Source organism: Micromesistius poutassou, assembly GCF_964030765.1.
Source record: "Micromesistius poutassou genome assembly, chromosome: 18".
NCBI lineage: Eukaryota > Metazoa > Chordata > Actinopteri > Gadiformes > Gadidae > Micromesistius > Micromesistius poutassou.
Window position 1 is genome coordinate 11,905,759 of NC_140288.1, and position 27,600 is coordinate 11,933,358.

At 45.3% G+C, this 27,600-nt stretch overlaps 1 protein-coding gene across 2 annotated transcripts in view; it reads right to left on the reverse strand.

Moving 5' to 3' along the window:
* Positions 1–21,833, reverse strand: part of LOC311363417 (copine-8) — a 61,827-nt gene extending 39,994 nt beyond the window's left edge. For both annotated transcript variants that reach the window (XM_084483361.1, XM_084483360.1), the window contains exons 1-5: positions 21,659–21,833; positions 6,567–6,607; positions 5,188–5,234; positions 3,675–3,778; positions 1,480–1,519 (exon numbers count right to left, since the gene is read on the reverse strand). In XM_084483361.1, coding sequence (XP_084339487.1) covers positions 1,480–1,519; positions 3,675–3,778; positions 5,188–5,234; positions 6,567–6,607; positions 21,659–21,756 — 330 coding nt within the window. In that variant the 5' untranslated portion in view covers positions 21,757–21,833. The remainder of the gene's footprint in view (positions 1–1,479; positions 1,520–3,674; positions 3,779–5,187; positions 5,235–6,566; positions 6,608–21,658) is intronic.
* Positions 21,834–27,600: the final 5,767 nt, after the last annotated feature.

Consider the following 27,600-nt stretch of genomic DNA (forward strand, 5'->3'; position numbering starts at 1 on the left):
TCACTCTACACTCTCCATCTCCACCCTTGCTACTCTCACTTTTCCTCTGATACTTTCTATTCACTCTCGTTTTCACTCCATCACCTTCTCCCTTACCTCCCTTACTTCATCCTCACTTCAACTCTCATATCTCTCTCTCTCTTCCTTTCTCTCTATCTCACTGTTCTATTTCGTTCTTCCTGACCACCAGAGGCAGTGCTGCACACTGGATTGATCTACATCGCGCACACGCAGTCAAGACTTTTTATATCAACAAAGTCACACCCCTATATAATCAAATGGGACTCTTTTCCTTCCTTTCTTCTGGCAAATCTTGAAGACCAGAAGAAGAAAAAGAAGCAGAAGAAGAAGAAGCAGAAACAGAAGCAGAAGAACAAGCAGAAGAAGAAGGAGGAGGAGGTGGAGGAGGAGGAGGAGGAGGAGGAGAAGGAGGAGGAGAAGGAAGAAGAGGATAAGGAGAAGGAGGAGGAGAAGGAAGAAGAGGATAAGGAGAAGGAGGAGGAGCAGGAGAAGAAGAAGGAAGAGGAAGAGGAGGAGGAGGAGAAGAAGAAGGAGTATAACCTAACACAGATGTTTTGGTGACCAGAAAGGAAGGAGGGAAACCCTCATGAACACAGGGAGACAACCTAACCAACCTAAATCCACACACAAAGGCCTTCTCCCAGGCTTTAACTAGGACCTTCTGCTGCAATGATTACCACTGACTGGCGCTGCGCCTGAGTGCCAGTCAGTTTTAATAAAAGACTTGGTTAGAATTTGTTTTATTTAATAATGCTGGGGCCACAGGCGCACACAGGCACAAGACAAGACTCTGACAATGCTGGATTTTATTGGACACATTGAGGTGTTTAACTTTTGTAATAGAACTTCGAAAATGTAACGATTATCGGAAGCTTGACATTTGAAGGTATGCATATATGTATATGCATGTATAGGTTAACGGTCAATGACGATGGCAACAACATTTGGTTATTAGTCCATGATCCAACTATCATTCGTTATTGCTAGGAATGGTCCTTATTCCTAGTTAGCCTGCTTCCATGTTGAATATTTTCCAAGCAAACGTGAACAACTATTCCCAAGATTCAGCGGGAGGGAAATCAGCTTCATCGGGCCTCAGCAGAGAGTCTTCTCATAGTGGCTTCTAATTGCTGCTACGCTAATCACAGTTATTAATGGGCACTGTGCCCCAGCACAGCTAATGGAAGATGGTGTGTTGGTTTGATATGCTAAGCGGCGCCGGGCGCTGTGCAAGACCACAAGATGATCAACATGTGTAGCGGAGGACAGATTACATTGCACGGCTAATGGTCAGCTAATGACGAGGACGGCAACTGTGTAAACAGACGCTAACGCATAGCATTAGCATTAGCACCAACCCATCGGATGGAAAAACAAACAGAAGCAAGGAAAAGAGTGGATGTTTTTCCTGAGGCTGTGACATCAACGTGGACACTAGACTTAACACTTGCTACTTACGTGTTTGGAAAGGTCTGCGCTATTTGAGTCCACATCATACCTAGAGAGTGGAGGGAGACAGAGGCAGGAGTGTATTTAAGGCTTAGAAGGGCGACACAGAACCGCTAAGAACAGAAAGACCATCAGACAATAACAGGAACAAGTGGACCTCTAAAAGGGATCACTCTCCGTGAGAATTGACCCCAACTCCTAAAATACAGGCATCCTATGTTGAGTGCTTAGGACACACAATTCACATACATACACACACACAATTAATCATTTATATTCTTTCAATTGAATATTGATAGTCACATACATATGAATTGGAGAACATGTTTTTACATGTTACCTTAAAGTGTGTAGCTACTCATACTGAGTAGCTACTACTACACTACTCTACATACTGAGCAGCTACCACTACTGTACTCCCCATCCCAGGTAGCCTTAACGCCCCCCCAGCTGGCCCCCAGCCAGGCAGCCTGTCTTCTGTAAAGCAGGGTAAACGTCGCCCTAACGTTGTACATGACATGGAAGCTGGAGACTGAAGCTCCTTGACGCAAGGAAACTAATGCGCGGACAAATGCATTGGCTTGCATCAGGGCGACGCATTGCTAAGCTAATAACAGAGCTGGTGTGATCGCAGGGTAATGGCGGCAAATGGTCGCTGTTAGAGGAGATGATGATGAAAGGGTCTGACATTCACACACGCGCACTCGCGCACACACACACACACACACACACACACAGACAATGTTTCTGTTAGTATTGCAGGGTTCCCGGTTCTATTTATAGTCTGTGTGTGTGTGTGTGTGTGTGTGTGTGTGTGTGTGTGTGTGTGTGTGTGTTGTCCATCCCAGCCAATAGGGTTCCCCATCTGTTGTCACAAGGCTGTGAGTCTCTTAGCTGGACGGCTCCACCAGAGGAACATATATATATACTGTATATTTTAACACTATCGGGCTTTAGCACCCAACAATAAATATATATCAAATTATTTCCTGAAAAATTTGTAAAATGTGCACTTATTTTTACTATCCTCACTCTTTTTTAAAGTTTAATTTATAATATTTATGATTTCAGTTTGACAAGCAGCGTTAATATATGTTCCTGTAGATACGGAAATCTGTCTAACATAAAAGAGCTTTAAAAATCTTTCTGTCTGACCCCATAACCTCTTGTTAGTATATAACACACTTGACAGTGACAGCATAGCCAGCTGAGACACACACACACACACACACACACACACACACACACACACACACACACACACACACACACAAACACAAACACAGCTTTCCCATTGACTTTAACCTAAGAACTGTAAAACAGACATATATTTACAACACAACATAAAACATGATGGCGGCTGCACGGTGTCTTATCATGTGCATGCTTCTGGAAACATCTGAAAAGGTTAACCGGCTAGGCCTGCCTCAATCCCTCCCTCTCTTAATTCAATTCAGAATATCTTTATTAGCTGGAGGAAAATAAACATTCACATGTCCATAGCATGATTATGAAAAATAAATATAGAAATACTTAGAATGTGAAGCAGATAAATGTGAAGCATTAGATGTCAGCATAAGGTTGAACATTACAAATACATGTGTTCCAGTTGTACATGTACAACTGATTAGTTCAATATATGGGCTTTGGTTAAAGATAAAATAAGATATTTCTTATTAGTATATGCTACACGTGAACTTCCTAAAATGGCGCAATTTGATTGGTTCGCTATCTCGGGATATTGGGCAATATCCCGTGATTGAGATCTCAAACTCTGGATATTGGGGAGCGCGCGTGACAGTCGTCTCGTCAGGCTAATAAAAACTAATAAGTGTTATCTTGTTTGTTTTTGGAGTGTTCACGTGTAGTATATACTAAAACATTTATTTACCTCAGGCTCTGTGAATAGTGGGGAATAGGCTATTCCCCACTATTCACAGAGCCTTCGGCGACTGATTGTTAAATAGTACAGCCTGAAACGTGCTGGGTAAGGTATCATGTGTCGGTTTATGTGTATCATAAATCAAAATGTAGATGACAGTTTCTGTTCTCTCCTGAACTAGTCAGATGACTTCCTGCTGTACATCTAGACATGGACCTTTGTCTTTGTCTGTGTAGTCGGTGAGATTATCACACACAGACACACACAGAAACACACACAGAACTCCACAGACCCACACAGACCCACACTCTCCTGGACTTACAGATCAAGCCTCAGATTCTGCCGCTCTTCGAAGAAATAGTCCAGAACGAACTTGCGAACGAAGTCCGGGTTCAGCGTGTTGTCGATCACTTCTGTCCGCCCGAACTGGCAGGAAGTCAGACAAATGGACAGGAAGTCACACCAAAGGACAGGAAGCCAGACAAACGGACATTACCCTTTGACCCCTACTTGCTCATAATGACCTGAATTCTAATTCACTGTGAGGTTCTTTGGATAAAGCATCGAATAACTAAATAGCAGCTGTACATTGGCGCTATGTGACGCATAGTGGCGTTCAACTCTTGTCAACAGGGGGTAAGCTGGGTACTCTGTTGACATTTCAGTTGTTAATAATTCATGCAAAAGATTGGTTGTTCAGCACTGTGAATCACTGGGAATGATTGGGTCGACAAGATTTGGCCCCTACATTTACATGCATGAATATTCATGAGTTGGAAACAAGGCAAAAGATTGTGTTGAAATCACGTGCACACACACACACACACTTCCATGCTGGAAAATTAAAGTGTTGAATTAGTTTTCTTCTGATCTCAACCTCCTTAGTTCTCTTTCCAGAAGTCACCGAGATGATCCAAACATGTGAGTTTACAGTGGAACCGGTTGAGTCTGTTTTAGTACGAACACACATGATGACATCATGATGAGCCGTTCATGACGATGTCATCTGCGGTTTGTGTCAATCCCTCCGGCCCTGAGGGGCTGGGAGCGTAAACACACACACACACACACACTGCCCTGGACTGGAAGTCCACTCTGTTTACCTCACACACACACACACACACACACACACACACACACACACACACACACACACACACACACACACACACACACACACACACACACTGCCCTGGACTGGAAGTCCACTCCGTTTACCTCATCCACTGTTTACTCTTTACTCATTCAGCAGACGTCTTTATCTAAAGCAACGTACTATTGTTCTATTCAGATACAAGTCACGATAGGAATGAACGGATCTAGGTAAGCAAACCATCGTTTGCACTCAAACCTCTGTTACTAAAGATAATGATAGATAAATAAAATAATATAGCACTTCTCTCTTTTGGATTGAATTTGCATATTAGGTCAGTTCAGAGGTTGTGGACGAAAGGACAGTAAATCACCCATGAAGGCACTTCCTCCCTAGTCTGATCACAAAGATGAAAGCGCTGTCATTTTTTAAGTTAGGGGAAGGCACACTAGGCAGACTAGCAAGTGAACTGGTAACACCTTAAAATAAGGGTACAATAAGTAACCATTAACTTACATGAGTTAATCCCGTAATAAGCATTAACTAACAACTAACCCCTGGGTAAATAACAATTAACTCATGGTATTGTAATCATTTACTAATGGTGTTCATGTTTACAAAGGTAATGGAATTCCATGTTTACTAATGGTAATCATGAATACCCCCCCCCCCCCGGAAACACACTCACTCACTCACACACTCACACACTGTGTCACACACACACACACACACACAATCTTACCTCTCTCCACTCCTTGTTTCCGATGCCTTGTGTGTAGAGCACGCAGACTGTATATCAAACACAGAGCAGAGAGAGAGAGGATGAGAGCTGAAACTAATCAAACACCGATAGGAGGAGACATTCCTCACACGGCATCAACAGAAACACTCATTTCCCTGTTCCTATCATTTCCGATGTTATCTAAACACACAATCATGCCTTAATGTAGGAGGACTGAACACACTCTCTCCTGGGCCTATATCCAGACACAGACACACACACACACACATACACCACCATTTCCTCTCACTTTTCTCTCTCTTAATCTTCTCTCCCTTCTCCCCCCCCCTCCCCCCCACCGGCCCCGCCCCCCTCCCTTCTACCGTGGTTAATCATCATCATCAACAGCCTCTTGGTTCTGCCCACCTCCTCCTCCTCTTCACAGAGAGGAGTCACGTCTGAGGCTCTCTAAAGTGCTGACCCTGGGATTTGTGTTGACGCATGTGTGTGTGTGTGTGTGTGTGTGTGTGTGTTTGACGTGTGTGAGTGATGTGTGTTTGACGTGTGTGCTTGACGTGTGTGTGTTTGACGTGTGTGTGCTTGACGTGTGTGTGTGTTTGATGTGTGTGCTTGTCAAACAATATGAAAACAGAAAACAAACAGAAGAAGAACAAAAGAGTTCAGAACAAAGCTGTTGGAATGGAAATAGGAATGGGACACACACACACACACACACACACACACACACAAAGAGAGAGGGGGAGAGAGAGGAGGAGGAGCAGTTGAGAGGAGCAGAGAGGATCTATAGGGGAATGTTACGTGAGACTATGACATGAGGAGAGTTCGCCCTCCTCATACAATGAGTCACCAGGACATACAGAGAACATGAAAGATACATCACAGAGCTCTGCATGTGTCCTGACTCTCTCTCCCTCCATCTCAGCCCTCTCCCTCCATCTCAGCCCTCTCTCTCTCCCTCCATCTCAGCCCTCTCTCTCTCTCCATCTCAGCCCTCTCTCTCTCTCTCCATTTCAGCCCTCTCTCTCTCCCTCCATCTCAGCCCTCTCCCTCCATCTCAGCCCTCTCTCTCCCTCCATCTCAGCCCTCTCTCTCTCTCTCCATCTCAGCCCTCTCTCTCTCTCCATCTCAGCCCTCTCTCTCTCTTTCCCTCCCTCCTCCCTCCATCTCAGCCCTCTCTCTCTCTCTCTCTTTGAGTCTATTTCTAAATTCTAATTTTCTTTCTTTCATTTTGTGTACAGCCATTATTAATATGTTCATTGCTCTTTAATGCCCTCGCACACACACACACACACACACACACACACACACACACACACACACACACACACACACACACACACACACACACACACACACACACACGGTCAGTGTTTGCTTACTTGGGTCAGACTTGGAGAAGGTGTCTCTGTCCAGCAGGTTTCTGTGGAGAGACAGAAAGAAGGAGAGGAAGGGAACATTAGTACACATGAGCTAAGTTCAAGTCCATACATACTAATATACTGAATAATCCACACGGTCACACTCGCAGCTGGTTGGGGATCCAGAATCTGAATACAAATGATAGTTTATCGCCCAAATTCAAATGAAGCTCATTTAGAGTACCAGTCTGCATGATTGAGCCATCATAACTGTCTCTCCTGGCCTCACTCCAACATCTCTTTGTCAGCGCATTCCTGCTCCCAATGTTATCAAAGCACTTTGGTCCTTTGAAACCAGTGCAGGCTGCATCGGTACGGAGGTGTGTGGCCCCGACTGAACACCACGAGTGAATCACCACGAGTACCACCACGAGGGTCTCTCCTCCCCACAGCGCTCCAGCCAGTGTGTACCTACGTGGGGAGAGGCCCTCACGCTGAATGCACTCATGCAGTCGGCACATCAGAGTAGCATGTGACCAGACAGCAGAGACGGCCATCTAGACTGCTGTGTGTGTGTCAGCGTCATTGGTTCTAAATGGCATTAGAACAAATGAGCCTCATCCAGTCAATCCCGTTTCCTGTTCCGTTACAACAACACGCTTCAGAAAAAATGCAACCCTAGCTGTAGGCGTTTGAGACACCGAACCCCCCCTCATGACGGCCTTTGTGTTGAAACAAGCGCTCCTTTATCTGGGAGCCCAGCCTGATCAGAGGGCCTGGTGGACAGTGGGAGGTGGCTCAGAGCTCCATCTGAATGGACACTGTTTGCCCTCCAGTGTTTGCTTGTTTTTGAAGCTATGGAGAGAAGGAGGGCGGAGGAGAACAGGATAAGAGAGAAGAGGAGAAAGAAGGTAGAGAGGACGCCCCAGGAGCATCCACGTGAAGGAGTACAACGCTCTGGCCATCGGGCGTCGTTCAAGGCATGGATAACGTCCAGACAATCCAAACACCAAGCCCATCTCTCACTCAGCTCTACAACCGTTCTGCTCATGGAGAGGCTGTAGGAACGTTCTTCTGTGAACTTCAATGGCTGCGGTCTTGACTCTCTACTCATATCAATGTCCTCTTCCCAATTCACACCCAGTTCCAACCTGACTGGCATTCTCTCTCTCCAGCTCATACAAACACCTCTGCCATTTCAATACGCCCCTCTCTCTCTCTCTCTCTCTCTCTCTCTCTCTCTCTCTCTCTCTCTCTCTCTCTCTCTCTCTCTCTCTCTCTCTCTCTCTCTCTCTCTCTCTCTTGTATTTTACTTTCCCCTATCCTCCTCTCCATCGCTTGCTCCTCCTCTCCACTCTCTTTCACGGTCACCATACTCTGCATTTTTCACATTGGCATAAATGGCTACACTTTCCATAACTGGCACGCTGACAGAACTGCACTAAAAAAACTCTTATGCTATAAAAACGCCTGCTAAGTAACACTACCATGTTCGTCCTCCTGAAGACTTTAAACGATTCAGCGGTGGTCTCCACTTTGCCGGGTTTAGCGGCGACCACGAAAGCATAGCGGTGACACTTAACCAGATTCTCCTGCTCTTGGGGAGAGAGCAAGAGGAAGACATTTGTTTAAAAGGTTTGGCCCTCAATTACTACCCAATAATGGGGCCTCAGAGTTCCTCGGCGGTTCACAACAACACAACGTGCACGAGTAGTGCACGAGCAAGCGTAGGGTTTCAACACAGGGTGGTCTAAAGAGATCACTGTTATTCCTAAGAGCAGGGGGGGGGGGGGGCTGGGAGTGTATGCTGTGCTGTGAGTTTGCATCTCTCACAGTTGTACATGTGAGATAAATAATACAACAGAGGGGTCATAACCGTTTGTGTTCCTTGTGTTTAGTTTTTCAGAGCACTCTCGTGACCCCCCCATCTGGTCTTTGGTTTCCTCTGAAGCGCAGTACTCCCAGTGGTTCTGGTAAGGACCACTGGGTAGTGAATGGGCTACAGATGATCCCAGCATGTCCCTGTGAGCTGCTTTATGTCTGTGCATGGGTTAGCCATGTGCCAAACGTTTGAATGAGGTTGGATGTGTGTTACACCACATACGTCCCCACAAAGGGGTATGCATGCCTGTCTTTCTACAGCTGTGTGTGTGTGTGTGTGTGTGTGTGTGTGTGTGTGTGTGTGTTATCAGGCTGACAGGGTAATGTCAATGACAAATTTATAAAAACAAAAGAAAACAGGTCTCCAACACACACACACACACACGCAAACACGCAAACTGTCATTTTAAGTCAATTATTGACTGCTGTGGGGACTTGTGAAGTAAATTGAATTAAAGACCAAATACATATTCATGAGATGACCCCTCCACAACCATTAACCAGCAGCTTCACTGTCAGATCCAACAATTAACCCAAGCTTCAGGTGAATGCCCCCTCTTCAAACAACCCCACATCCTACCTGTATGGGGATGTGAGATTTAATACCTGAAAATATACCTCAAACACATTTTAGTCAAAGACACAAAGAACATGAGAGGCAGAGAGAGAGAGGAGACGGAGGCAGAGAGAGAGAGGAGACGGAGGCAGAGAGAGAAAGGAGACGGAGGCAGAGAGAGAGAGAGGAGACAGAGGCAGAGAGAGAGAATACAGGAAGAATGATTCAGAGAGGGCAGTGATACATAGAGCACGGCCAGTAATGAAGAGCGAGGGAGAGAGAAGGGGTGTGGGTAGGAGAGAGTGAGAGAGCGAGGGAGAGAGAGCGAGAGAGCGAGGGAGAGAGAGCGAGAGTTAATGTGAGCCATGAGAGGGAGACATGAAATATAATAGAGGAGGAGAGAGAGTGACAGACATAGTCCGAAGAGAAAGAAGACGGTGTAATTATGTTCTCATGCTGGGAGATGGGGAAGTCTCTGATGTGAGATTGGCCTCTATTCAGCCAGTTCTTTTCCCAACCCCACAGCGTGCAGAACAGAATACATGGAGGAGAAGAAGGGGGTCAATGCTAAAACATTTTAAAGCACTTCAAACAGTCGTAATAAAATGTAAAAGTAACAAAATGTAATGCAAAAGTCACCTAAGAAGGGAAATGTCATGTTGTGAATACATATTCACAACAATTATATACACAAAAACTTTAAATGTGTCCATAATATAGATAGTAATCTTTTAATAATATAACATTATAAGGGGAGGGATAACCTTGCCTTCCTAACCCGGACTCTATTGTGGACGTATTCTATTTTTACCTGTGTGGCCAGGTGGTGGAGATAGATGGATGGCCTCAAACTACAGGCCCTGTGTCTCAAGGTCTGATTTCTAAATCAATACATTATTTCACACATCCCTGCTCTTGACCCCTAGTGGCTGGGTCTCTCATCCTGCTCTGCCCCCCCCTGTTCCCTCTCTTCTCTCCCTCTGTTCCCTCTCTTCTCTCCCTCTCCCTCCTCCCCGTTCCCTCTCTTCTCTCCCTCTCCTTTCTCCCCCTGGTTCCCTCTCTTCTCTCCCTCTCCTTCCTCCCCCTGGTTCCCTCTCTTCTCTCCCTCTCCTTCCTCCCCCTGGTTCCCTCTCTTCTCTCCCTCTCCTTCCTCCCCCCGGTTCCCTCTCTTTTCTCTCCCTCTCCCTCCTCCCCCTTTTCTTTGGCTGTACAGCAATATACAAAATATTTAGGCAATATACAAAATGCATGCCTGTAGTTACAGAAGGAACCTAACCTTAGTAAGGATTCAAAGAAGATAAAAGTTAAAATATCCACATCAATACACTGTATGTACAATGCAGCAAATTGAAAGCCATCTGAGCTCATTTCAGAAATTATTTGATATGCAGTGCTGCTTTTGTTGTTTCATTTTAAAGCAAAATAAACACATTTCCCCGTGTGTCTGTTTCAAATAAAAAAAACAATAATAATAATAATAATAATAAAAAACATTGAATAAAATTCATCCCCCAAAAAAGTTTCCAACACAAAAGCTTTGCTTCCTTTTGACATCCTCTCCTCTCCCCCATTGGAAAATTTTCATTACTCCACACTCCTCCACGCAGCCTGCCCATCCTATCCAAGGACACGCTACCAAGTGTGTGTGTGTGTGTGTGTGTGTGTGTGTGTGTGTGTGTGTGTGTGTGTGTGTGTGTGTGTGTGTGCGTGCCTGCGTGCGTGCCTGCGTGCGTGCATGCGTGCGTGCGTGCGACTGGCCCCCGATATTAAAACATGATGAAAGAAAAATGCAGAAAATGCATTTCAACCCCACCCTCCACCTTTCTCCATCTTCTCTCTTTCTCTTTTTGACCGTGACCTGGATAGCGACTCTTCAGAGAATACGCCATCTCACTGATCTAGATACAACTCGCACAGCACACAATATACATATGTACATATAGAAATATGAATGTAGAGCAGTCCGATGCTTCATGTTCCTGTGCTTTATCTGGACATTTTGTCAGACTAATCTTAATCACCTAAAGTAATCCAATTACCAAATTACCACTTAGGTTGAACAAAGTACCCATCCATGCATTCAGTCACAGCTGGAATCGTCTAGCCACAGCTATCATTATATAGTCACTGTCATCATCTAAGAGACATCAATAGCATGATGTATGCAGGGCTCTCAAGTCATCAGGCCTGAGACACACGCATTTCAACGCATTCACACACTCACACACCATTTTGTATTTCTCACGCAGAGAAATGACCAGGATAACACACACCAAGTTATGTATACAAGGCTATATTTTTTAACAGTGGAACAGGTAGAAATGAAATGGGTTCCCCGTACGTAGGGTGAGCTGACGTCCTATTTTGCCCGGATATGCCCTTTTTTGGGACCTAGAAATGTGTCTGGGCGGAATTTCAAAATCCTCCTGTATTTTATTAAAGCCTCAAACATGTTCACATCAAATTTGCATTGCGTTTCTCTGGGTCATTCACAAACTGGGCTATGCCCTCCCCTGCTCAGTTCTGTTCGCTTTGCATTGGTGGAAGTGAGTAAGGGGAGGAGTGAAGTAGAGCCTTCAGATTGCACGGTTTGACTGTAGAGTTACGTCATGTCTTGTATTATTATTTTTTTTACCATTATTGTTTTATAGGGAAAACATTAAAGGTCCCATGGCATGCTTTAACAAATTTCTCCTACGGGGGATTGATGAAGTTGTATCTATTGAACAGAAAGAAACCCTTGGTCATCTAAAAGAAAGAACCACACTTTACTTTACACACTTTACCACAGCATTTGCCATATATATTTTAAGCATTGAACTGAATGCCACATAAATATATAATTATGTTTTTGCATATTTTTTGCATAATTTTCAAAAGTTCAGGGAAAAGTAAATTCCTCTGCTGGTCTTGCTTAGGCCAATAGCCTTTTGAGGCAGTGTTGTTTCTGCATATTAGTGTTGTTAAGGGACAATTAAGCTCATTATCATACATTAGTACATTAGTACATTAGTACATACATTATCACACAACTAGAATAATTTTGCATGTCTAGCAGTGACTGAAAACTAGTATGAGTTAGCCACTGTTACTGACAGCTAGTCAAGCTTGCATCAGCTAGCTAGTCAGAGAGGCTAGTCAGAGCTAGCAAAATCTATCAACGAGTAAGCCTCATCCAGCCAAATACCGCTCGTGGTCTGAGCTAACATTAGCGTTAACTCACTAACAATGAGCAGCTAACTCCCATGGCCTTTTGTTGAGCTTTTATCAAACTGAATTCTCAGTGAAGCAATTACAGGAAATTACAGAACACTTTCTGTTCTGTGTGTGTGTGTGTGTGTGTGTGTGTGTGTGTGTGTGTGTGTGTGTGTGTGTGTGTGTGCTATTCCGGGAGAAAGCCTCCCATAGAGCTTCCTCCGTCTCTGTCTCCATTCCATCCGTTAATCCATTCTCTATTCAGATTGTCTGTGAACCCACCGACCCAACACACCAACTTTTGTTTCACCTAACCGTACCTTATCACACACACACACACACACACACACCTTTGTTTCACATGACCATACCTTATCTCACACACACACACACACACACACACACACACACACACACACACACACACACACAGTGTGGACAACCCAAACCCCTTATTACCCACAGAACCCGACCACCACTGATCTTAAAGCTAAGCGAGGCCTTCACCTGCTCCTCAAGTAACCCGCCATTTTAATTCAGGTGTGTTTCAGACATGTTGCCTCCGATGGCTTGGCTTCAAATGTAAGCTTCATTGTTAAAACACAATATCAAGAGTGTTTAACCCACTGAACCTCCAAAGCCAATTCCTTCTTTGTGAAACATGTTAAGTGTGTTGTTGTTGATTAGGGTAAGGATAAGGCTAGTACCTAAAGGACAATTAGAGAGAATAATCACTTGGGTACCGTTTCTACCCTGTAGCCCATAAAAACACCACAAACACTGTCCCCGTATCGACATCTTGCATGACATCTTGTCAGCAAGCATTATTTAATCAGAAAAAGATTAAATAGAAATCTAAAGATTTGGGATTTCATTTGCACGCATTCAGTTATCATGCAAGCGTTTAAATCACGACACTGTTACGTCTGAAGAAACCAGGAACCTGTCTGCACAGTCTGGAATAAATAATGCACATCTCTCTGTGTTTTTTCTTCTACTATTTTAACCGAGTCACCTGCAGGTTACCCACAGCCCTAAAATAGACCCAGTTTGCCTCGTAACTGCAGCTAACTGCGGCTGACCGCAGGCAACTGCACTCTTGGGTTCTGCCCACACACACACATACACACACACGCGCACACAGGTGTGCGAGCATGCGTGCATGTGGAGACAACATGTGCCATTTTATCTTGTCTGGTGTAATTGATTCTGAGTGCATGTGTGCATCTGGACAGGTACGCCGACGTGTTGTGTGTGACAGCACCCTAGGGTGACTGAGAGGGTGAGTGAGTGGGAAAAAGAGTGACATGTATGAATACATATCACAACTCATTAAGACCTTACCTGGTCTGAATGAGCGAGGAGACGAGAGAGATAGTCAATCAATAGTTGTAGAGATCAACAGAGAAAGATAGAGAGACTAACACCCACTAATCAGCATGAGTCTAATCTAACACTAAAGAAGATATTCAGTGTGTGCAAAGAAAAGACTTAGTGCACTTAGCAGTTAGCACATGCCGTATCCCTCCCCTCTCTCTCTGAACACTCGCAGTGTAGCTAGTATTCTCTGTGTGTGTTTGTGTGTATTTCTTTGAATGCGTTTGTGTGTGCATATACGTGTGTATATATGCTTGCTTTCTTTTAATGTGTGTATGTCTGTGTGTGCTTATATGTTCTGCAGGCATGTGTTGTTTAGAACTAACCACAGGGTCAAAGTCCCCATGTCCCCATGTCCTGTTTATGGCGGCGCCACAGATAGAAACAAAGAAACCGTTGGGGAGGAAACGGTACCAGCTACTTCACCAGGCCTGAGGGCTACCAACCTCTGGCCAGCGGGCCTGGGCAGCTCGTGAGGCCCCTCTCATCCCTTCATTCAGTCACTGCATTATAGTGGTAATAACCACTAATTATATATATATATATATATATATATATATATATATAGAATTATTGAATTTCCCCTTGGGGATCAATAAAATGATCTATCATCTCATGATCGTATAAATATATAACCCCAAAACGCTGATTGGAGCGTTCCTCTATGTAAATGGTCTGCATTTATACCATGCTTTTCTAACCAGTGACCACTCAAAGCACTTTACAATACTGCCTAACCTTCACCCATTCATGCACACACTCACACACCGACGGCGGAGTCAGCCACGCGAGACAACAGCCAGCTCGTCGGGAGCAGTCAGGGTGAGGCGTCTCGCTCAGGGACACCTCCACACTCAGCTAGGAGGAGCCGGGGATCCAACTTGTTTGTTAGATAATATTTGGATAATATTTCATACCTTGTACCTGTGTGTTCTTTCATGCAGCGGTTTTTACATGCGTTTGTATTTTTGTATGCGTTAGAGTTAGGGTTAGGGTGTATTTGTCTTTGTCCCGTGAGTTTGCGCACGTGTGTGTGGATAGTGTTGTTCGTATCAATGCAGGTTCTCCCCATCGATGTACGACAGGTGTAGCTGTACCTCCAGGGGGGTTTGACAGCAGGGGGTCAGACACTGTAATTATGAAGTCATTATTGATGAACCCCACCATCATTAGCACCTCCCTACCCGGCGGCCCCCTGCAGTGATTTAAACACTCCTTCAGACCCAGCAGGCCTCTCCCCTCAGATCCTTCAGGAGGGCGGGGCTTTAACATGAGGATGACGCTGCCACTCAAACACCGCCAAAACAACCCAGGAATAATCACCAGGAGAGAACACACTGTGTGTGTGTGTGTCCACGCTTCGATCCGCCGCACCAAAACACCACGTATTCTCAAACACACTCACACACAAACACACACTACCTGATATATGGGTGCAGGGAGAGGGAGAGAGAGAGAGAGAGAGAGAGAGAGAGAGAGAGAGAGAGAACAAGAGCAAGAGAGAGAGATCAATAGTCAATCACTGTGTAAATCTTTACGGACTCGACTGGATCTCTGAAAAAGACCTTATTACTGAACACGACTGCAACTCTCTAAGGCTTGTGCCCGCAGGCAAACACACACACGCACACGCACACACACACACACACACACACACACACACAGGGTATCAGATAATAAAGACAAATAGGAACAAAGGTGAATACACAGACCCACAGCCAGATAACTAGAAAAGGCATATGGTTGGTGGGTAGACTGATGTTCAATCAGACAGCCTCCAGTCACATGGGACTGACAGACAGAAGGGTAGACAGACGGGCAGAAGACAGACGATTGCTCCTGTATTGTAATGTCTCTGTACGCCAACTCGTCTAAAATCCAGCCCCCTGCTGGTCAGAAGGCCTTTGTAAACCCACCGCCACACAGGGGCTGGGTGTGCAGCAGTCATGCACTGATTACACACAAACACACACACACACACACACACACACACACACACACACACACACACACACACACACACACACACACACACACACACACACTCACCCGACACAAACCAACACACACAGGCAAACACATACACGCACACAAATACTAACACTAACACCAACACACACACACACACACACAGATGAACCCATTCCCCCTAACATACACACAAACACTAACACACGCACACACACACACACAACACTAATACACACACACACTCCCCCGACACAAACCCACACACACACACACACACACACACACACACACACACTGATTTACCCACTCCCCCTCACATACACACACAAACACCCTCCTGTGCTTTTCTTCTGTATTGAATCCCCTCACAGTGGCGGCCGCTGGTTCCCCTTAAAAGCAGTCGGTTGTCAGGAAGCTCTTCAATACGACGGCCATTACGGCAGCTCCATGGGGCCAAGAAGGTCAGCAACATCACCACCCGTAGAGAGAGAGAGAGAGAGAGAGAGAGAGAGAGACAGAGAGAGAGACAGAGAGAGAGAGAGAGAGAGAGAGAGAGAGAGAGAGACAGAGAGAGAGAGAGAAAGAGACAGAGAGAGAGAGAGCGAGAGAGAGAGAGGGTGAGAGAGAGAAAGAGGACAACAGAGAGAGAGAAGGTGACAGAGAGAGAGATAGAGAAGGTGGAGAGAAAGAGAGAGCAAAAGAGAGAAAGGGAAGGAATATCAGAGTGGTGGTGGGGAGCTGAAAATAGCCGGACCAGTCACGGGTCACTGCGATGGTGAACCAGGGAGGAAGATGGCTTCAGCTGGTAAATGAGTCAACGCCTCTCTCTGAAGGCTAGAGGAGGACACTTAAACTCTCTATGGGACTCGAACCTACCGTGGCGGTTAGGGGGTAATCACAATAATGGCGGGTAATGGGAGGCCTGGAGCTTCTGAGATTAGATCCACGTGCTCTTGGACTTTAGAAAAACCTGCCATGAAGGCACTAAATGCATCCCAGACCCACCCACCTACCAACTGGCCAAATATTCATAGTACAAACCCTCCCTCAGCTCACTATGAGATAGGGATGTTGGCGTGATCATTCCTGGTATATCCAAGTTGAGGCAATCCGGGGGTTCAAATCCATGGGTGAAAGCCATTCCAGTGTTTCCCGTACATAGACCAACGTGTGGCGCAGTGCCAACAATCCCGTCTGCCCGCAACCCAACTCCCCCCCCCCCACCCACGTCAACAATTCCAGCCGCCGTTAAGCGACTTTGCAATATCCCAAGATAGCGAACCAATCAAATTGCGCCATCTTAGGAGGTTCACGTGTAGTATATACAAATATTTGATATGCAGGATAAGCATTATTTTTAAATTTTTGTGCAGACCACTATAAAAAGGGGAGGTCCAGAATACATTCTCTCATCATCTTCACCATCTCCCAACAAACATCAAAATGGCACCAAAGGACACCTGACACAAACAGCCAGAAGCTGCCCCTTGCAATGACCTGTGATTCACCGTAGGTGGTGCTGTCCTGTGGTTCGCCTTCAGTGTTGTTGCCCTTTAAAGAAACCATGGAGTAGGCTGAGATGGCTCCGAGCTCAGTGGTAATTACAGCCAGCGCCTGGGGGAGTAGGTGCTGTTTCACATGGACAATGTGACTCGCCTGTAGAGTATAAAAATACCCCCGAGACGTGTGGAAAGTCAATGCATTCCTCCGGTATTGGCATCTCCTCCATGGTGCCATTAGATGAAAGACGCTGCGCATTGAGAGTGTACCTTGTTAGCCCATTACAAATGATATTCTTCAACAAAGAATGTCCACGTTGATAAGTCATCCAATCGTAATCAATTTAGCTCTCTCTACATCCATCAAAATCAACGCTGGAGTTACATCACCTGTGGGAGTGACCTAACTCTACCGTACACCCAGGTATAGGGTAGAGAGATCAGCCTACCAGTGGTGTGCAACTGGTAGGCTGATCTGTCAACATCCTGTCCCATACATCCTAATAGTAGATGATGTCACATTACCCTGCCGTATGGCTACAAATAACAAATGTGATTGGCTATGAAGTCTGAAGGATATGGTTGGTCAGATCACCGACAGTCTACGTTGTCTAAACTGACCCTGAATCAGCTCAGCGGTCCCGATCGGACCGGTTCCATCCTGATTCTTTACTTTGCTACTGATGGCAGTTGAAGCCATTGGCTAGATACTGTGTTTTGTCATTTTAGCAGGGGAGAGCCAGTAAAATTGTCCTACATTTTCCCAGAGCTAATTTCTATTCTACGTGCGTCAATACATCATGTATGGACGTCAAACTCTAAACTAAATAACATTCACACTTTAACCCTGAAGTAAGCTATGAAGCAACGCCCCATGTGAAGTCACAACCTGATTATAGCTGGAGGGAGTCTGGTTATTGATCAAACGATCAGGGAAATGCTACATGTGAATTCAATACTGATGATAAGCCAATCATTAGGGCTGACTTAGCAGGGCTGGTTAGCATAGTTGTGATCCACAGTTATCGTCAGTATGTAGGTCAATCAAGATGAGCACTCGTTCTGAAACAAATGATAATGATTCAACCTGTTAACTGCCTTATACTCGTAAATGTTTTAATCATTCAACCAAACCTTACAAAGAAAAAACCCTACAAAATAAATCACACACACTACCGTACCAACTAAACTACCATGACTCGTCAGTCACCAGGTGCTTTCGCTTTGACCTGAGTAACTCAACGCCCCAGTGTGTTGTGACCATGTTGCTGTTGTCAGTCAAACAGGACAAACCAGGCGGCCCACGTTTCAAAAGCTGAATTCAGTTCAATGTTTACTACTGCTCTGGGAGGGGAGAGACACAGCGGAGAGGGAGATGGAGAAGGAGGTCAACAGAGAACAAGACTGAAGGAGGGAGAATGGAGACAGAGATGCAGGAGTCGGAGAGAGAGAGAGAGAGAGAGAGAGAGAGAGAGAGAGAGAGAGAGAGAGAGAGAGAGAGAGAGAGAGAACAAAAAATAATACAGGAAAAGAGGACAAGAGGACAAGAGTGCAGAGCCAGGCACTGGTACAGCCACTGTGACAGAGTGCCTTCTGGGAGGTGTAGTCCCCAGCTGGCTTTAGGTTACACAGAGAAATACACTCAAGGTTAGAGGTCAGAGATGATGACATTATACTAACGTTCGCTACAACACCACAGGTTTGATGCTCCCTGCTCATGGGGGTTAAGGTAAGTTCAGCATCACAGCGTTCCTTGGATTGCTCAGTACATGTGTGCGTGTTAAAAGCTCAGAGATCTGATTGTATCAGACAGAAAGAAAACAGGCAGACAGAGCATCGGAGTACCTCAAACTCAAGAGGCTGGTGTCTCCCTGTGAACTCAAGCCCTTCAAAACCCTGACAGGTCACTCCATCACCACGGCCAACAGACACTCTACTGTCCACATCTTCCTCCACACACCAAGCAGAGGTGGGGGAATTGTTCTGCTACACGCGACAACACAGTGACGTTATTGTTCACGTCCAGCGATAACCAATAAAATATCTGACAGATGAGATAGATATGTGAGGGAATGGAGGTATGTGTGTTATGGAATGGAGGGGTGTGTGTGTGTATCATGGAATGAGGATGTGTGTGTTATGGAATGGAGGTGTGTACGTGTGTTTGTATGTATGTATGTATGTATGAAATAGTGATCAACCGATATATCGGCCAGCTGATATTATCGGCCGATATTTGCGTTTTTTATGTGTATCGGCATCGGCCGATTTTTCCGACAATTTATTATTATTATTTTTTCTCTGCATGATTTACAGACAGTTCAATAAATGTTCCTTTTATAAATTGAGACTTGTAACATTTGTTATCATCACTGTCATCACATTTTTATGATGTCAATTGAGGGAGAAAAAGCAGTATCTGCTACAAATATCAGCTCAAGAAAATCAGTATCAGCGTATCGGCGAAGGCTGATAAAAAAAAATTGGTATCGGTAACGGTATCGGTAACAGCCTGTGTGAGTGTGTGTGTGTGTGTGTGTGTGTGTGTGTGTGTGTGTGTGTGTGTGTGTGTGTGTGTGTATGTATGTGTGTGTGTGTGTGTGTGTGTGTGTGTGTTTCTTCCTCTGTATGTCCGTGACAGGGCTCGGAGCAGCTTAATAACAGGCTCCAGCGGGGCTGATCTGAAGTCAGCAGATGACAACAGGAGAATATTTAGAGCTGATCACTTCAGACTGTCAGACACCCCGCTTCAGCCGTGGGTTGAACAGTCAACACACACTGAAGATGGATCCGTCACTACTGTACATGTGTGTGTGTGTGGGAGGCAGGGCACAACCCCGCTGGCAGTGTTGTGTGTGTGTGTGTGTGTGTGTGTGTGTGTGTGTGTGTGGGTGGGGGGGGACGCAGTGCTGTGTGTGCGTGTGCGTGTGTGTTCCCATAAATTCGTAAAACGTATGTCAATCGGATTGATTTATCCCCGTAAGCAATCATCTCATCACCTGCCATGGACGGACTTTGTGTGATTCAACAGTATGGTGTGTGTCAGTCCGAGCCGCTACATTACGACCACTCTGAGCACTCTGGATCAGCTGGCCCTCATCCAGACACCTGCGCTAACACCCCCCTCACTGGGGGACCCACACAGACCCCAGGATCAGCAGGGGAACGCTGATCTCTCTCTCTCTCTCTTCTCTCTCTCTTTCTCTCTCTCTCTCTCTCTCTCTCTCTCACAAATGCCGTAGCTTGCCCAAGTGGGTTTGAGGGGAGACACGACACACACACACACACACACACACACACACACACACACACACACACACACACACACACACACACACACACACACACACACACACACGCAACAACAGCTAACAGTATAACACAATATTAGATACTAATTACGTATCTCGACTTGGTTGTTATTGCCATCACAAAGACTTACATTTCTATTTAGTAAACACATTTTTAACGACATTTCTCGTAGCATTGCCATTGGCTCCCACGCCAGACTCAGAGGAAAACACGCATCACACTGTGTGCACATGGAACACCTCATCATAAATCCCACGACCTTAGAGCAAAAGGAAAAAAGAGTTGGACAGAGGGCTCTTTGTTGTAAGCTCAACAAGTACCAAACACACTGGGGAGGACTCCAGTTATAATGGAATGAAGAGCCCGTGGCCGACAAGTTTATAGAACATGTATTCACACATTAACTGCAATGTTGTATGTATGTTGTATGATATATGTGGCCTTTGTTCTGTGTGCATTGTCTGCATTTGTATTGTTATTTATTTTATGTAAACCAGCTATGTGTGACAGCATTGGAGTCCAAGACAAATTTCCATCAGGAAAATAAAGTGTATCTTATCTTATCTAACCAATGATCCAATGAAACACATTCAATGGCCAATGAAACCCTTCCACTGACTGTCTGGTCGGCACCCAGGCTTCAGGTTATAGGAATAATGGCATGGCTTCGCTTAGCGATCAACAAGATGGACACTATGCACACATAAATGTTTTCTCTTTACAGCAATCACAACTACAACCGATCCAGTGTGTAATACATGAGGCATAGCGTTACACAGGTTATTTGATCTCCAATCGATGGACCCTTTAACAGGAGCGCAGCAGCTCATTCCTCCACAGGCAGCTCTCGCGAGATAACCGAGATTAAAACGATCATTTAGTTTCGGTTTTAGTTTAGTTTTTTTTTATCAACCGTAAAAACAAATCAAGGCAGACAGGAGTCAGAGCAACGAGCACAAGTGGAACCGCACAAGTGAAACCACACCAGTGAAACCACACCAGTGAAGCCAACCAGTGAAACCACACCAGTGAGCCCAGTGAGCTGTCACCGGTGCTTCCTCACAACACGGCAGCGTGCTGGGATCGCGCTCGGCAGCTCGCGCCCACACGCGACGAACAAGTTGCGCTTCAAACATCACGGGAGAACGCGAATTCGGAAATATTACGACAATTCTTAAAGTTTAATCCTCCTTCAAACCTTCCGCATTCCACAAAATGACTTTTCCCAGTCGTTGTCACCGTGTCGTAAGTTTAACGGAAAATCAAACCGAAACTTGTCGTCGCTCGTGGACGTCTGACGTTAACCGCCGCGGCTCCCTTACCTGCAGGACACGGTGATCTCAACTTTGGTGGCCGGGATAGCGGCGTTGAGCGGGTCGAAGTCGCCTATGGACGCCATGTTGAGGAAAGTGTTGCTCATGCCGAAAGGTTCTCTGATCCAGCCCTCCTCCTCCTCCTGACGCGTGGCGCGATCAGACCGCACCTCCTACTCCTCGAGCGGCGCGGGGAGAAAGGTGTGTGCGCGCGAGCAGCTCGCAACGCGAGGCAGGCGGGCGGCGGGAATCTGGGATAGATGTGATGTCATCCACACACCGTATCCTCTCTCTCTCTCTCTCTCTCTCTCTCTCTCTCTCTCTCTCTCTCTCTCTCTCTCTCTCTCTCTCTCTCTCTTACTCTTTCCTATTCTTTCTCCACCTCTATCACACACTCGTTCTGTCTCTATCCTGTCCTCTCGCACTCCATCTCTTTTATCCTCTCTCTCTCCATCTCTCTTATCCTCTCTCTCCGTCTCATATCCTCTCTCTCCATCTCTTATTCTCTCTCTATTTCTCTTACCCTCTCTCCATCTCTCTTACCCTCTCTCTCTATCTCTCTTATCCTCTCTCCATCTCTTATCCTCTCTCTCCATCTCTTATTCTCTCTCTATCTCTCTTACCCTCTCTCCATCTCTCATCCTCTCCATCTCGCTTACCCTCTCTCTCTATCTCTTATCCTCTCTCTCTATCTCTCTTACCCTCTCTCTCTCCATCCCTCTTACCCTCTCTCTCTCCATCTCTCATCCTCTCTCTCCATCTCTCTTACCCCCTCTCTCTCCATCTATCATCCTCTCTTTCCATCTCTCTTACCCTCTCTCTCTCCATCTCTCTTACCCTCTCTCTCCATCTCTTATTCTCGCCCTCACACACCCAGTGTCTCTGTCCTCATCTCTCCAGGGAGTGGATTGGATGTTAATTAAGTGAATACTGGAGGACCCTCCAGTGACAATAATACAAAAGACAATGTCCGAACCAACGGGATTATGAGGTGTGTGTGTGTGTGTGTGTGTGGGTGCGTGCAACGCGTATGAGTGAGTGTGTGCGTGCGTGCGAGCGAGCGTGTGTGGTTGTGTGTGTGTGCTTTTGTGTGTGTGTGTGTGTGTGTGTGCGTGCATGTGTGTGTTTGTGCTTGTGTGTGCGTGTGCTTGTGTGCCTGTGCATTTGTGTGTGCATGCATGTGTGTGCGTGCTGGTGTGTGTGCATGCGTGTGTGTGTGTGTGCACATGGTTTTCTAAAGATGACGCACTGTAACTCACTGTGGTTACTGACCGACTACATATCCAAATATAGCTCCCACACTCACACACACACACACACACACACACACACACACACACACACACACACAGGCTTTCTGTGCATAAGCGCACTAAAACACCCTGGCCCGCACACAAACCAAAAAATACACACGGTGGAACACAGAGGTAGGTTGAGGTATTCCCTCAGACATCCATCTGTCAATCAATCATCTATCCCTCTGTCAATCAATCATTCATCACCCATCTTTCTGTCAATCAATCATCCATCAATCACCCATCCCTCTGTCAATCTATCATCCATCAATCACCCATCCCTCTGTCAATCAATCATCCATCAATCACCCATCCCTCTGTCAATCAATCAATCACCCAGCTCTCTGTCAATCAATCATCCATCAATCACCCATCCCTCTGTCAATCAATCATCCATCACCCATGCCTCTGTCAATCAATCATCCATCAATCACCCATCCCTCTGTCAATCAATCATCCATCACCCATCCCTCTGTCAATCAATCATCCTTCCATCACCTACACATCTGTACACACTGTGTGTGCGTTGTTAAAACCATTCAGATCAATGTCATAAAGATGTGACTCCATGTTTCAGGTCTGGTTCTGTGGGATGGCGTTTCCACGGCGTCCAGGGAGCCGGCGCCTCCATCTCGCCTCGTCTCTCCAGCTCATAAAGCAGCACTGGTATTTATAGCCGGAGGGTGCGCGGACGAGGAGAGACAAGCGGAGGGGAGGGAGATATCGACCCTCTCCCTGGTCAGTCACTTAACAGAGCTCAGGAAATAGCAGCACAGCTCCAGCTCACCTCCTCAGCGCTCCTGGTTGAACGCTCTGTGTGTGTTAATTAATTCATTATCTCGTTATGAATTCATCAAAGTCCATTTTGAGGTCTTAAATGATTGGCAACCGTACTTTACTGTGTGGTCCTCGTAATAATAATAATATTAATCCTCCCTCCCTCTCTCGTTCTGTGTGTTTCTCTCCCTTCTTATCAGTCTTCTCTCCTCTCTGTATCTGGGTTGATCTTCCTGCTAGATTAAACATCTCTGAAGGCTTTAGGCTTCTCAGTCAGGAATTCCATCTCTTTTCTGTTTACCTCATCTAACTCCCTCGATCTCACACACACACACACACACACGCACGCACGCACGCACGCACGCACGCACACACACACACGCACGCACGCACGCACGCACGCACACACACGCATGCACACCTTTCAGATGGGAAAAGACCAGTCTCTCCCACGACGTCGGACCATATTTACGCCTCCAGTGGAGTTCTCAGCCCAGCCGTCTTCACCTAGTGAATATTGATCTCTCTAGAATCTCCAGGGATCTCTAAGGCACTTCCTCTGCTCCTACTCACATCGTATCTGGGAATGTGTTTGTGCAGTGTAAGTAGAATCAGGCCAGGCAGGGATGGCTCGGGTAAATGAGCTCCCGGAAGAGCCAATCAGATCACTCAGACATGGTATCCCACTATGAGCAATCAATATCTTCACATCCGATATGCACTTGATTTCCACCATAGCTGAAAGACTAATATTTGATTCAGTAATCACACCATTTTTTTTTGGGGAAGAGTTAAGAATAATATCTGATAAAATTAGACGCAGAAACAAAATGACACAGATGCTAAAATATGCAACACACCATCCTCTTCAGAGATCAGTAGTCAAACGTGAAGAGATCTCAGCACAGAAAAAGTAGTTTCACAGAACCATACCTTTCAAAGAGATGATATTGGAGGGTTATCTTTAATCCACGCTGCATCGCACAGGGGAGATCTCTGCTCTGCTACACTCCAGACAGCAACATTAAGCCAGACTTATTGAACAATAGGAACACCTCAATGTAAGTGGGAAAGGTTATGATTTTACACTTGACGGTTGTAAGACCAGAAACAGGCTAGGTCCAGTTTTGGCCACCACCCATCACAGAACACAATGTATGCCCTTGCCCTACATAATGTTTATAATGAAAGTGTCATGGTTCTAAAAATAATTTGAGATAATATGTCAAAGTATTTTTAGAACCATGACACTTGGTTCTTAGGACTCTTATGTACATGACAGGATGACACATCACGTCATGTCAAAAGAGTTACGCCATTTTCACTGAATACATACTTACATCCTTTGTTTATGCTAAAAATATTTTCAATGCTCTTTAGCCTTCTTAATTACAATTAGCACTTGTAGGTTTAATCATCTTACGTGGGCATGTAAGAGAAATTCTAAAACAGGAAACATTTTTATACGGATAAGAGTTTTGTTGCCACAACAACCTGCTGCAAAAGGTCGCTTTGATCAGTGTGAAACTGCGTTTCCATAGGGGTATGTAGGAGCACGGCCCGCTAAAAATAGCCCTGAATTCATGCTGTCTTACCGCAATACAAGATTGTATTGTTGCACCGCGGGAAGAACAAGAGAAAGAGAAAGAACGCAGAGAGAAAGTCAGAAACTAGAGACCAAAGGTTCCTTTTGACAGATGGTTTATTCACACAAGGCATCTGACATTAGAATCACTAGAAGTTCACCCGACGCGAGGAGTGACAAAATCTCCTATTTACACACAAACACATGATATCGGCTCAGACGATGAATTCACCCAAGCACTCGGATTCAGTCGCTAACCTTTTTAAAATCACAGTTGATTCCAGTTAAAGGGGTACTGTTGTACACCTCCCACGATTCCTGGCCTGGGAACATGAGGGTTCATGAGGAGTATTACAGACTGTCAAACCTGCGCCATTCCAAATAAAGCACAAACACAGCAGAAATGATTACCGTACAATCTCACAACAAGCAGAGAGCGTTTGGAAGGGACTGAATACGAGGAGAAGGCGAAGATGAGTTCAGGGCTTGATGTTACACTTTCCAGACACTGGATTCACCCAACATTGTTTTTCTACATTTCAGAATCATCGTCTTAAAGAATATCGCTAACGATGAAAGGAAAACTTGTGTTCCCTTAAATAAGACAAGGCCCTGCGACAACATGAACATCTGCTGCGGGTACCAGCGATGGTTGATGCTGAAGTTGACCTCTGATATATGTACAGGTCAGCGGGCCGTATAACAGATTGAGTTGCCAGATTGGCTGCGGTTAGAAACACTAGAGTGGGTGGTCTATTGTTTCAGTGTATATATATAGTACGTTTATGTTTATGTGGATAATTGCTCTGCAATCATGTCCCCAGCAGTGTTCCCAAAGTCGTATCGACCTGGTTCAAGGCTTGGATGCTCAGACTAGAGTGCTCTGTAAATAGTGTTTAGGACGGACCAAGTGCACTATGGATGAGGAGGGGGGGGGGGGTCTGCTCCCAGCAGAAAGGTTCTGAGATCAAAGAACTCGAAGGTTCGCAATCTAGCGTCCCTTACCCTGACTCGTCCTGCTCCTTAATGTCTTCTAAAATTATTCACTCAGTCACTGAGGGTGAAAGTGTCTGCTAAATGATGAAATAGTTGTTTCTAGTCCGTTCCCAGGGCTGGCAATACGGAAAATGACAATAATAACGCAACAATTGGAAACACAACAGTGGAGATATGATACTATGTAGATATACAAACACACATTAAACAAATGTACCCGACTAAATGAAATGCTTGGATGTTTTGAGACGCAGCTTGCAACAATATTGTGAAATTGTGATCATGCTGAGTAATCGCAGCATCATCATCAGTTGTAAAGATGTGAAGTTTGTTTTTAAAATCAGGACATGGAAATGTATTTTTTGATCAACTGAACTGCAAAACAAGGTGCTTGATTAGCTAAACATGAATAAGTTCTGATTTTGAAGTAAATATGTTGCTGAGGATGCGGCTCTTTACCTCCGAATAAATCAGTGGCCTGTTCAGAAAAACAAGATTACCCATCAAAGGTTCGAAAAGTTTGACGCGGTTCTTTGGAGTTGAGAAACTCGGGAATGTTTGCAGATTTGAATTATAAGGTGCTTCCTCTCGTTGATTGTGAAAAAATAAAAGTAATAATCAACAAGACGACAGGAAATATGATTTATCGGTATTTGTGCGCTTATCTCGTCGACAGTCAACTTTCTGAGTTATGAATTTGATCCCTGATCATCATAACCATCAATATCCAATATTAAGCTTGATAAAAGTCTCAGGCTTTAAAGGAAGCTTGTGGCTTCAAATAACTAATTCTTCCCAGAGTCACTTTGTCAAGTAATACCTCAGGTTACATGTTGACTTCACCAACAGAACCACAGCAGTCCACCTGCTCTGTCTCATCGAGGTCTGAAAACAGCATAGGAAAGGTAAAAAAGGATTGAAAAGTATCGAAAAAATACTGTTGTCTCAGTCTTAATTCACACAAAAAGTAAAAAAACGGATAAAGATTTGGTCGGGATCAACTCCATCAGCAACATGTCTGTCACACACAGACTGACACCTCTGCTTTTCTTTTAGCGCTAAAGTCCTCACGGGGTGAAACGCGCTGAGGCAGGTTGAGGTCCGCTGACACCAGACGTCGGTGCTGCTCTGCTGAGAAGGTAAGACACGCAAAGAAGGAGAAGAAACAGAGCATACACCTCAACCTGACTGTACTGCTGAGGATTAGCAGCAGAACCAGCGATACTCCGTCCACAGATCACTACAGTCCACCGAGTTCCCAGCACAGAAAAAGTAGTTTCACAGAACCGTACCTCAAA